The following is a 12,299-nucleotide window of genomic DNA, read 5'->3' on the forward strand; positions in this document are numbered from 1 at the left end:
GTGCCACACAAACTTTATCTAAACATAAATATAGCCCAGCCAGGTGAATTATTACACCCTTCTATGAACCTCGCAGGTCAGGCCTAATGTTTGAAATAACAGTGTCATGCATGGATATACATAGGTATTCACTGAAAAAAAGAAAGTTACATGGGTGTTATATTCAGGAAATAAAATTAAAAAACAGAAATACACCTAAAAAAAAAACAAAGGTTGCAGGGACGTTATAGTTAGGTTCTGGATTTACTTGTACACAACCATAGAAATTTGCAGTTATAGTTAGTTCATGTAACTATAACTCACGCCCTAAGGTAACTATAACTCTCGCCCCTGCCATGCACAGTTTTTTCTTCAATAATTTGGCTGCTAATGTTTAATTTATATTTTTAATGATGTTATAGAAGTTGTCATGAGTGTTGTAATATGTGGGGTAATTAGCAGTGCATGGCGAGGGGGCGAGTTATAGTTACCTATGGGCGCGAGTTATAGTTAGCCCCTGCGGCCAACCTTCTATAACCACCAAACCCCATACCATAGACTGCTGAAGGGTCTGTCTCTGGGTGTGAGAATAGGTGTGAGAGGGTGTGCTTGGGTGTGAGAGTGGGTGCATGAGGGTCTAATTGGGTCTATGAGTGGATGTGTGACTGTCTGAGTGGGTCTGTTAGTGGGTGTCAGTGTTTGAGTTGGTCTGTGAGTGGGTGCGTAAGGATCCGAGTGGGTGTGTCAGTGTTTGAGTGCTTCTATGAGTGAATGAATTAGTGTATAAATGAGTCTGAAATGTTTTTTATTTTTATTTTCACCGATATTTGTGAATTCATCATAACTTTACCTGGGGGAAGAGGAGACCCGACTGAGCGTTGCGAGTATTTGCGAATATTGCACACCATAAACAAAAATCATTTTAAGGTCATAATTTCACTCTTAAAGACACCTACCTCTCACCCCTGGGGTCAGGGTACCTCCACCCTGACCCCTTATGGCACTTTTTACTTTATTTTTCAACTCTAGGGACCGTGTCCCGTAACCTAAAATGGCCGCTGCAACTTTCTGGTCAGGTAGTAGCCAGCCAATCACAGCCAATTTGCTGCGATGCCTGTGAATACGTCATGACGGATCTGCAGCTCTAGATGTACAAATGTATTTTCTCTTTAATATCTCAAAAACCTCTGAACAGATTTACACCAAATAACAAAAAGTACAATCTGTTAAACAAAATCAAACTTTCTGCCAAATTTGGTCTGTAGTCGTGTTCAAAGGTCCTGTGGGAGTTAACATGGGAAACATGTTTAATGACACCCCCCTCCATTTGTCTCAGCCCCCGCTTGACAGATCAACCCAAAACTTTCCATGTGCAACAAGAATGACTGGCACCTTTTTTTGGAGAATTTCGTGAAAATTTGTCAAATGACGCAAAAGATATAGGCAAGTCAAAAGTGCTTTTTCTATGGAAACGTGGTCCTAATTATAACTACCTATTGGTGACAGCCAGTAAGTTTTTTTTTTTTTTTTTATGTATATATATATATATATATATATATATATATATATATATATATATATATATATATATATATATATATATATATATATATATAAATATACACTTCTTCCTCGAATACAGAGAAAGCCAGCACTCCAGTTTGAGGATCATAGCTTTAATTAATTACAATTAATTCACTTCAGGACGCGTTTCGGCTATTAGGTTAGCCTTTGTCAACTGTTTGAAACGCCGTGGCACAATCAATTTAAATAGTTGGCACATGTGATGATAAAACCAAAATGGTAGAAATACTCCCGTCTGTTTTTCCTTAAATAGGTACGATCTCCATTTCATGTGCACTACAACTTTAATTAGAATTCGACCGGCATTTCATAAGTGGTTTTGCAGTTCTTTAAAATAAATAAGTCATTAAATCACCTTCATTGTTCAATCGTTCCCAAGTGGGATATTCGTCTTTTGTTGGTGCATACTTAACATCCTTTTCTAAGCGCTGCAAAATGAAATCTCTTGTTGCAATGCAGACATGGAGGGATGAATGATGATGGAGCAGGATGTCTGCAAGTCCTTGCAGCTACCCTCTTTGTATTCTGCTAGAATATTACATCCACCCTAGACAAAAGTTTTGGCAATGTCATAAGAGCAACCCGACTAGTAATAAATCTGATTCCTGATACCTTATGAATTTTTCCATTGAATCCTCTCTTTGTTCCCTTTAATAGATTCCGAACTTTAGCCGAGCCTGGAGGAATGTGATTCTGGCACCTTTCCTATCCGGTATGCGCTCCTGTATTTCTCGCTTCTGGGTCATTTTTGTTGTTTATTTTAGATTGCCTTTTATAGAGCGTGGCCCTCGCTGCAGGGTAGCGGAACGTTTTACATACAGCATAAAAGAGACACATTATGACAGTGTAGTCTAAGCATATGGCAGCAGAACCAGAGAAGAGCTGGGTTAGGGGAGGGTAATGGTGAAAAAGTTGGGGTGTGGGGCTACAGTTGTACAGTAGGGAGGGTATTGCAACAAGTTAACCTGGTAACTCAAGCTTGACCAGGTGAGTTTGCAAGTGTTTTCTGAACAGTAGGAGACATGGGTGGATCCTGATGATTTGTGGGATCTGGTTAATGGTGTTCTGCTGCAATTAATGGCATTTCATTAGTTATTCATTTTTATAGACTTACCACCGCTGTTTTCTTTCACAGCTTCCTGTCCACCTAGTCCTAAGCAGCTAGAGGCCTGCTATGAGTGCTTTGTAGTACTGCTGAAGTAAGTTCCTGCATGTTTTCCTGGTTGCTCATATTACCTTTCCCCTGCAGGTATTTTGATTTTTTTTACAGATCCATATAACAAAAATAAAATTGTAGATGTGTGTAATAATGTAGGTCTCCTGCTTGAGCTCCTGACATATTATTTAAAAGAGACATTGTGTGGACTGAAGTGGTGGGTGATATTTTAGATTTCATATTTCAAGGCATTTCAGCATGTTATAAAGGGACCTTGGAATGAGAAGAATACAACAATCCACTTAACTTATTCCTGCATTACCAGCATTTGCCAAAAATAAGATTTTTCTAATGTCTCTTTCTTTGTGTGTGTCTTGGGAATGAGACCCACTATGAGGTACTTCTCTGGACGGTCCCATTGAGGTGGAGGATGACAGGTGCCATTTGGTGCTATTGAGGGTTATGGATGAAGCAGACAAGTCTGCTCCCTAGTTCCATTGTATCTGCCCTGAGCAATATAGGGTTATTTTGCAAAGAATCCTAGATGAAGTCACTCATTTAAAGGTTCCTTCATCAAGGATGGAACCTGGTATTGCATATTTTTGAGGACTTTTTGTGCTATTGGTTGTGAAAGTCCCTCAGTATCATTGCGGGCTGCAAAAAATTGCAGGAGAGAAATGTCCATTTTGTTATCGCTTTTTCGTTTGTTGTGTGAAAACCCCCTGTAATCAAGCACATTTACAAATGTCTGTGACCTTCTTTGGTGCTCAAACCACCCTTTAGCTTCAGATGGTTTCCTCCAAGGGTGTAGGATGAAAGACTTAATACAGGGATGTCCACTGTAGGTCAAGACCGATATCAGTTTTCATGACACCCACCAGCTATCTAATGAGTTCTTTTGAGATGCTTTGTAAGTGAATAAGCTGAAAATCCGGATCAATCCTCCCTCGACCTTTGTTGGACACACATGCTTTATTGCAACCCTCAATTTTTGTTGAAGGCTATGTCCGAAGTTTTTAAACTAAAACAATAACCAATTGTTTACAATGTGGCTGTGTATTCTAATGGGCAGGTCTATCTCAGGAGTCCTCACCTAATGAATACTCCCATGTGATAGGCTGGATCCTGAAACTTGAAATGGCTCCCAGTGGCAGCAGGTGGTGCCTTGCTTCCATCCTGACCCAGTCTCCTCTCCAGTTGTGACATAACAGAGCCATGTAAAGTGCCACCTTGCTTGCTGATATCTGTTCCTTTTTTCCCCCACTCCCTTGAACCCAGATCCAAAGGGACCTCCTTTGATTTTCTATACTTATAGTAGCAGTGATTGTTTTTTAGGCACCTGGTTTGAGCCTTGCCTTGTACAGACTTCTTGCTCATTTACATCTTTCTGCAGTGAGCATTAAGCCGTCTTTGAGGCGTCTACCTATCCAGGTTAGGAGAGCAGTCACCTGTTCAGGTGCTGCTACAGTTCGAACTCCTGGAGTTAATCAGAGTAGATGGCTCTGTGGTCATGGCCTACCTCTGGTGGTCGTTCCGCCTCTATCCACTTGAGGGATGTTCCCTCCCATCCCGGACTGCATTGCTTTTGGGGTAGACTTGTTTCTCAGCAATCCTGCTTACAGTATTCCACCTTGGGTTCACCCTCTGACTTCACTCCTGCCCAGTTCGACAGAGGCCAGTCATCAGTGCCCACTCGTTTCCGGCACCATACTTAGGCCCCCATTATGAACACAGCGGGAATCCACGTCGTGTTCATGCTGGCGGTCTGAACACAGACCGCCAGCCTGTTGAGGACCCTGCAGGCCGTATAATCAACATTCCGCTGGGCCGGCGGGCGGAAACAGTGCAGTGACCTCCGTGACGGAGCTGTGCATGGGGGCCCCGGAGCACCCCTTCCACCAGCATTTCCCTGGTGGGGGTAACCACCAGGGAAAGGCTGGAGGAAAACGGGTTCTTTATCCGGAGGGCAGTGCTGTCCTGTCAGATAAAGAAATCCGCCATTGTCAGGCTGCCTGTCGGCAGAAGCCTGGCAGTAGTGGAGAGCCGCCTGTGGCGGTCTTCCCTTGTTTATTATATGGCGGTCCAGGCTGCCATGCTGGTGGCTGTAATTCCCGCCAGCATGGCGGTCTGGACCGCCATGTTCATAGTGAGGCCCTTAGTCTTGCCGCATGGGGTTCTCAGTTTCCTAGCTCTGACCCCGCTTATGTGTCGAAATTCACTCAGGCTTTGCTGATGATGCACCACCAGCCTTAGGTGCCCTCTGGTGTGCACCAAACCCCAAGGTAGCTTAGGGACATTCGATCTTACAACTCTGTACTGGACGACCTTGGTCGTCTTTGTCGGCATCACCTCACTGGCTTCCCTTCTGCCACTGGAGCCCATGCCTGTTTGTTCGGCTTCAATGCTGGGGTTAGTTCCAGAGGGGGGGGGCCACCATCCTAAACTCCACCGTGTGTTAACCCTTTTTCTTTGCACCAGGAAATTGTTCTGATGCTGGCCATTAAGTGATGATGAAGGTGTGTTTGGTGGATGGCCCTCGTTGGACTTACCCTTCAGGGTGTTAGTGTACTTGCACCACTATTGGACATGGAGAGGCTGTTGCTGCTTCTTCCTCTCATTCTGTGAAGGCATTCTGAATGGATTTTCATTCTGTCAATGCGATTTTGACATCAACAGGTCTTTGAACCTCCCTCTGGAGCAAGTCTGCTCCTTCCATTTTAGCTTGTGTTAGGGAGTCTTGGAATTGGCCCTGCCTGTAGTGGAGGTGAAGACTGACTTGTTGACGTAGCTCATACAACCTTGTGCTTCCTCATCATAACCCTCTTAGCCCTTCTTTGAGGCACTTGGGGTCCCAACTCGGACAGTACGGACAGACCTGTCTTGGATCTGGTTGTTCTCTGTCATCTTATCATGCACAGATATTGCATGGCTGACGATGCACCCACATTTTTGTTCTTTGTACCACTACTAGATGATTAGAGTGGCCTCCCTTTTTCGTTCATGCACTCAGCTGCACTTCTTCCTCCTCGCCTCTGCCTGAGGAGTGGTGTCATGTAGATGCGTTAAGGAGGAACATGTTGTTATTGGGGGTGGCCTTTACTCTCTGTTTGTGCAGTGCCATGTACTTGTTGGCCTGTTATTCCGATGCCATTTGGGAGATATCTGAGATGGTGGTCCACTCCTTCCAGATCATGTCAGTGGCCCCTGTGTGAAGGTGGTGCATGATGGAGACCTCTAACCACATATTCCTCACCTTGTGAATATCCCCAAAGCCCAGACTAGATCTGGAAGTTTTTTTACAGCATAGACTCCATGTGCTGATAGGTGTCATTCTGCAGCTCCACGTCAGCCTCACTCTGACCCAGAAGTGACAGTCAGAGTTGTATATAAGCACCACCTAAGCATGCTGAGGTCACTTCCTTTCATTACGCACCTTCGTCCATTGATCTGGTGCTAGCTCCCAACTTTTGCTTGTCAGGTGATTGAATTTTCTCTAAATTCCTGTTTCTGTTAGAGACTTCTAACTTGGAGATACCTCACTGTTTGTTTGAATATTTCCCAGGCATCAGAGTGAATCAGGAAACTTTTAAGCTGTACCTCCGTGTACCAGTAGGTGGCACTTAGGGGCTTCACACTGTCGCATTTCTGCCCTGGAAATGACGTGCAGGCCTACATATACAGCAGCACCAATTCACGTCAGTTCCTTTATTTCCACACCACCAGATGTGGATCCGAAATTACCTCTTGACTCTGCGACAGCTTTTCAACCAAAAACTTAGTGTCCAAGGGACATATCACCTCCCAAGATGCAAGATTCAAACCCTGTAAGGACTATTGCGAATACATTTCTGTGAGAGATCCTCCTGAGGTTTGCTTGAAGTCGAGCCACAACTCTAAGGCCTGCACTGACTGCATGTGTACGAACCCAAAGGCCATAAGAGATGCAAGTTGAACCTCTATCACCATGCACCATAAGTCCCCCCACAATGAGACCGGTCTAAGTTGAAAGGTGATGGTCCTGGTCCCAGTCCAGAAGTCGTTCTCGGGATTTGGTCTTTGTTGCACTCCAAGTCTTCGGGTAAGTTGAAGATAAAATACAAGGACTCCAAGCGGAGCTCAGCCCCTTCCCACAACTATCATGCTCCTGAGAAGGCACGAGCCCATCAACATTTCTCTCGATCTCACTCCTAAACTCGATCAATGTCTGAGTTTATACCACTACGTGTCCTGGCACACCCAGAGTTTCCATGGCCCTTTGTTGTGCAGATGCAGATCAGAGAGTTCTGCGCTCCAACTCTTCGGATCCTTACTAACTTGTTCAGGCGCGCCTTCAGGCCCTATGGAGCCAAGAGGCTCTCCATCTAGAGTACCACCAGCTGGCTCACCCTCAGCTCCATTTGGACCCTCCAAATCTACCACTGGGTCTCCTCCAGCTTCCATTCTGGCTCTGCGTCCAGCACCACGCTACACACTGGTCTCAGAGCCTCAATACTGATTCCATTGATAGGAGAGGACAAGGTGCTTGTTGTGCTTTCTGACTCTGAGTTTGTGCCGCTATGACTTCGACTGAGGCTGCGCTAGCTTCCATCATAGTGCCACCTCTCTCACTTGACTTGCTACCCTACAAAGGAGGACACATATGTTGGATACCTTACTTGGCACAGATGTGGACAATGATCATGATGCCAGTGATGAAACAGAGCAACCATACCACGAGGAAAATTGGTATGATGAACTTCAGGAAGCCAGTGGCCTTGATACTTCCCCAAAGTTGGGGCTCCTCTCTCCCCCCGGTCCTGTCACTGAGGAGAGCACTTCTTATTCAGTGGTCTTTCATAGTGCAGCCAAAACATTTCCCCACCTTAGAAGTAAAAAACAATGTCCTTACAAAAGTGCTCCAGCTGGGGTAAACATCCACGGAGCCCTTCTTGCCCATCAATGAGACACTTACAGAAACCCTTTTTTGGGCTTGGGCCAAACCTTGCTCTGGCGCCCCAGTCAGTTGCCAGATTATGAGACCCAACCATCTTGCCACAGTCAACCTTGCATTTTTGTCTCAGCACCTCTCCCCTGAAATCTTGGTTGTGCAGGCATATACAAGTTGGACGAACTCTAATACCTTACTGGCTACTCCCCCTGATAGGGAGTCCAAACAAGTGGAGACCTTTAAAAAGTGGGTATTTTCTTCCATCAGCTTGGCCATTCAGTGTTTGAATTCTAGATGCTTCCTGGACGGCTATTCCCATGCTCGTTGGGGTTTGTTGTCTTCAGGTGTCCCAGAAAGCCTCAACTCTGTCCTCACCCAAGCCATCCAAGACAGTTACAATGCAACCAAATTCACAATTAGTTGTATCTTGGACACAATCGATTCCTTTGGGTGGTCCATCAGCACTAGCATCGCCATTTGGCACTAGGCCTGGCTGCGGCCAACTGATGTTTCAGGCATGGAACCCACCTTTTGGGAAACAAGCCATATTCCACACTGGAGCAGTTCAAGGAGAGCAGGGCTACAGCACTCTTCTGGGCGTTATCTGCCCCCACTTTGCTAGCTGTATCAGCCGTACTGTTTCTTTCACAGCTTCGGCAGAGGTACCCCATACCATTAGCAAATTCAGCCCAAGCAATGTGCACAACAGTATCGCAGCCACTGCGTCTACCACCCTTGCAGTCAAGGTCCTCCCTGTCCCTTTGTCATGCCTCAGTGGGATCTTAACTTGGTGCACACATATTTGATGTGCACTCCAGCCTGAATTGGAGACTAGGCCCTATTACACTAAAGGGCTCACTAAGGAACATGAATGGAGGGGATCTGAGGATCCCTAGCCCTACACTGACCCCCTAGCAGAGTACATGGCCAATAACAGCTGTTTTGAGGACCGGGCTGAAGCCACTGGTCCTGATACCTAACCAGACACTGGCCTCCTCTTTCCTCCCACAGTGGCTATGGAGAAAGGGGCTTCCTTTGCAATGGTAGTCTGGAGGACGGCTGAGGTCCTGGACCTACACCTGCCCAGTGTTCAAGTCAAAACAAACGATTTGATGGAGGTGTTTCAAACAGGGTATCCCCATCAGAACCCTTTCTACCCTTCAACGAAGAACTCCCTGATGTCCTCCTCAGGCTAAGCCCTGCACAGGCACTCCTGTGCACAGGACTGTCTCCTGTCCCATGCCCAGGGACCCAGCCTTCCTCACCCCGCACCCAACACCTGAGATCCTGGTGGTCCAGGCCTCACAGTCCCAAATCAATCCCGGTGTGTTTCCTACCACACCACTAGAAAGGGAATCCGAGATGCTGGATACCTTTGAAAAGAGAATTATTTCCTTCTGCCAGCCTAGCACTGCATTCTGTGAACACCTGCTTATTGAGCTGTTACTCCCATACTGTGTGGGATACAGTTGCACATTTGCTGCCTTTGGTTCTGGATGAGGCTCAGGCCATACTCTCCTAAGCTGTTGCTGACGGGCAAAGTTCACGATTTAATGAGGGTTGGCTACGACCAACTCGTTGGGCACAGCCTTTGCTTCTTCTGTGGCGCTGAGACGTCGCACCTGTTTGAGGAATACTGGCTTTTTAGGGGATGTCCAAGCCTAACTCATGGGCATGCCCTTTGATGGGACTTGTCTCATCGGAGACTAGGCAGATTTGTCCTTGGAGCGATTCAAGAATAGTAGAGCCACTGCTAGGTTGAAGGGGCTCTCCGTAGCCCTCGGACAGCTGCATTCTGCTTTGCACCCTTACCTTAGCTACAGTAGCATCTACCAGCCGCTTCCTTTCCTGCCTAGTCCCTATGGTCAGCAGGCTCCATCCTTCATGGCTGCGGCTCCTAGAAACCTCAGCTGCTCAGTCAAAGCCTCTTTAGTGTGTCCTCAGTCCAGCATGGACCTGGTTGGTGGCAGAATAAAACAATATCTGCACCAATGAAGGGGCATTACATCAGACAAATGGGTGCTTCAGTTGTCCAAAAGGGTGACGCCCTCTCATTCCAACCATTCCCAAAGCCACTTCCTCCATCCCAAGATCTGCAGACCACCTTGTACTCTTGCAACAGGAAGTACAGGCCCTTCTGGCGAAAGGAGCTCTCGAGAGGGTACTAGCATCAGAAGTAGATTGTGGTTGCTATTCCTGCTACTTTCTGGTGCCAAAGAAGGATGGCAGTCAAGGTCCTATCCTAGATCTGCGCCCTCTCAACCATTTCTTGAAAATGGAAAAATTCAAGATGCTAACCCTGCCTCAGGTCTAATCTGCCCTGGAGACTAGATTGGTATCATTTGACTTGCAGGACGCTTATTTCCACATTTCTGTTGTGCCTGCCCACAAACTCCACATGCAATTCATTGTGGGCCAGGAGCATTATCAGTTAGCTGTTCTCCTCTTCGGTCTTAACAGTGCCCCTCGAGTGCTCACCAAGGTGATGGTGGTGGTTGCAGCGCATCTGCTGAAGTCAGGGGTTCCAATCTTCCTGTACCTTGATGATTGCTTATTTAAGGTGGGCTTGTATCAGGCAGTTGTCTCCAACCTCCAGTCTACGGCGGACTTCCTCCATCTGCTGGAGTTCACTATCAACATGCCATTGTCACAGCCGACTCCCTCACAGATGCTCCCTTTCATCCGAGCTATTCTGTATACAGTGCAGTTTCGGACTATTCCTCCGGAACAGCGAGTTCAGAATGTTCGGGCTATGATTTGTATGTTTTGGCCTCTACCCTGGATTTCAGTGAGACCAACTCTGAGGCAGAATCTCCTGCTTCCTGTTGGTGAAACATGACTGTTGGCACATGCAGTGGGATTTGAAGACCCAGTGTGAACAGCATCAGGGAAATCTATCTGACCTGTTCTAGATATCAGAGGGAATGGCAAAACACCTGCGGAGGTTGCTCATGGACCACGATTGCATCAATAGCAGTCCTTTCTTGCTTCCCCACCCGAAGCTCACAGTGGTAACAGATGCGTCACATGTGGGTAGGAGCAGCCACCTCGAAAAGGTGGAGATCAGGACTCTGCTCGCCGGTGTAGTCTCCGCTCTACATCAGTCTCTTGGAACTAAGAACGATCTGACTGTCATTGAAAGCCTTTCTTCCTTCAGGCAGAGGAAGACTAGTTCAAGTGTTCACGGACAACACCACTGCCATGTGGTATTACAATAAACAGGGCGGGGTGTGGTCGTGGACTTTTTGTCAGGAGACCTTGCACCTCTTGACATGGCCGGAACATCAGGCATTTCCCTGGAAGTTCAACACTTGGCTGGCTCTCTGAACATCAGAGCAGACAAACTCAGCCGTCAATGCATAACGGTTCACAAATGGAGTCTTCATCCAAAAGTGGTGCAAGGTCTCTTCCGAGACCGGGGAGAACCTTGGTTAGATCTATTCGCCATTGCCATGTTTAGCAATGTCAGCACTTCTGCACATTAGGGCTTCCAAAGTGATTCTTGCACGTAAACGCATTTTGGCTTCAGTGGAGCTCAGGACTCCTGCACGCTTTTCCGCAGGTGCCACTCCTGTCCAAAGTTCTCAAGAAGATCAAGAATGACCAGGTCTAAGTCATTCTTGTGGCTCTGGACTGGCCACGGAGAGTATGGTATCCTTACCTCCTGAGCATCTGCCCCCCCAGTCAAGCTGCCCCTTTTCGAGGATCTTCTGTCACAGCAACAGGGCAGGGTACTGAGACTGAGCCTGTCCACACTCTATCTTTATGAATGGAGACCGACCAGTGTGTGATGTCATTCTAGCAGCCAGGTGTTCTTCCTCTAAAACTATTTGTCTGCAGATGAGGCAAGTTTGTGGCTTGGTGTTCATCTAAATCGTTTGATCTTCTGTCTGCACCCTTGTCTGAAGTTCTCTCGTTTGTCCTCTCCCTGGCCCAGCAACAATTTGCTTTGGGCAGAGTGAAAGGATATCTCTCTGCCATTTCTACCTTTCCATGGTTGTCAGACCAACCTTCCCTTTTCAAGTCACTTGTTCGGACTAGATTCCTTTAAGCTTTAAAGCATATGTTACCTCCTATGCCCTTCATTATGCCTCAATTGGACTTGAATTTAGGCCTTTCCTTCTTCTTGTGTTCCCCTTTTGAACCAATGCATAGCTGTCCTCCACGTTCTTAATTCTAAAACTGTCTTCCTTCTGGTGACAACATCTACTAGAAAGGTTTGAGAGTTACAAGCACTGTCCATTTACTCTCCCTATGCTCCATTTTTGTTCCAAGCAAACTGGTGCTAAGGACTCAAGCATCCTTTTTTACTAAAGGTGGTAACACCTTTTCATGTCTGGCAAACCATCACCCTGCCTAACATCACCCTCCTCATCCTTCTAAAGAAGAGGAGAGACTTCAATGCCTCAATCCAATAAAAGTGTTACTGTTCTATTCAAATCTGACAAAAGATTGTCTGGTGGATGATTAACTCTTTCCTGCATTTGCAGGGGCAAGGAAAGGCAATTCAAAAGAGAACCATCTCTTAATGGGTCATCCTCTGTATTAACATCTGCTGTGGCCAAGAAACAGCCCCGTGAGGGACTAAGAGCTCACTCTATCAGAGCTACAGCTGCAACCACTGCATTAGCTAGAGGCGCCTCAGTCTTGGAC

The 12,299-nt window shown here is 46.5% G+C and overlaps 1 protein-coding gene across 2 annotated transcripts in view; it reads left to right on the forward strand.

Moving 5' to 3' along the window:
• KNTC1 (kinetochore associated 1) overlaps positions 1-12,299 on the forward strand; it is a 495,394-nt gene that overhangs the window by 422,670 nt on the left and 60,425 nt on the right. For both annotated transcript variants that reach the window (XM_069214955.1, XM_069214954.1), the window contains exons 58-59: positions 2,221-2,275; positions 2,699-2,762. In XM_069214955.1, the coding sequence (XP_069071056.1) occupies positions 2,221-2,275; positions 2,699-2,762 (119 nt within the window). The remainder of the gene's footprint in view (positions 1-2,220; positions 2,276-2,698; positions 2,763-12,299) is intronic.

The sequence above is a fragment of the Pleurodeles waltl genome, chromosome 11 (assembly GCF_031143425.1).
Source record: "Pleurodeles waltl isolate 20211129_DDA chromosome 11, aPleWal1.hap1.20221129, whole genome shotgun sequence".
In the NCBI taxonomy this organism is placed as follows: domain Eukaryota; kingdom Metazoa; phylum Chordata; class Amphibia; order Caudata; family Salamandridae; genus Pleurodeles; species Pleurodeles waltl.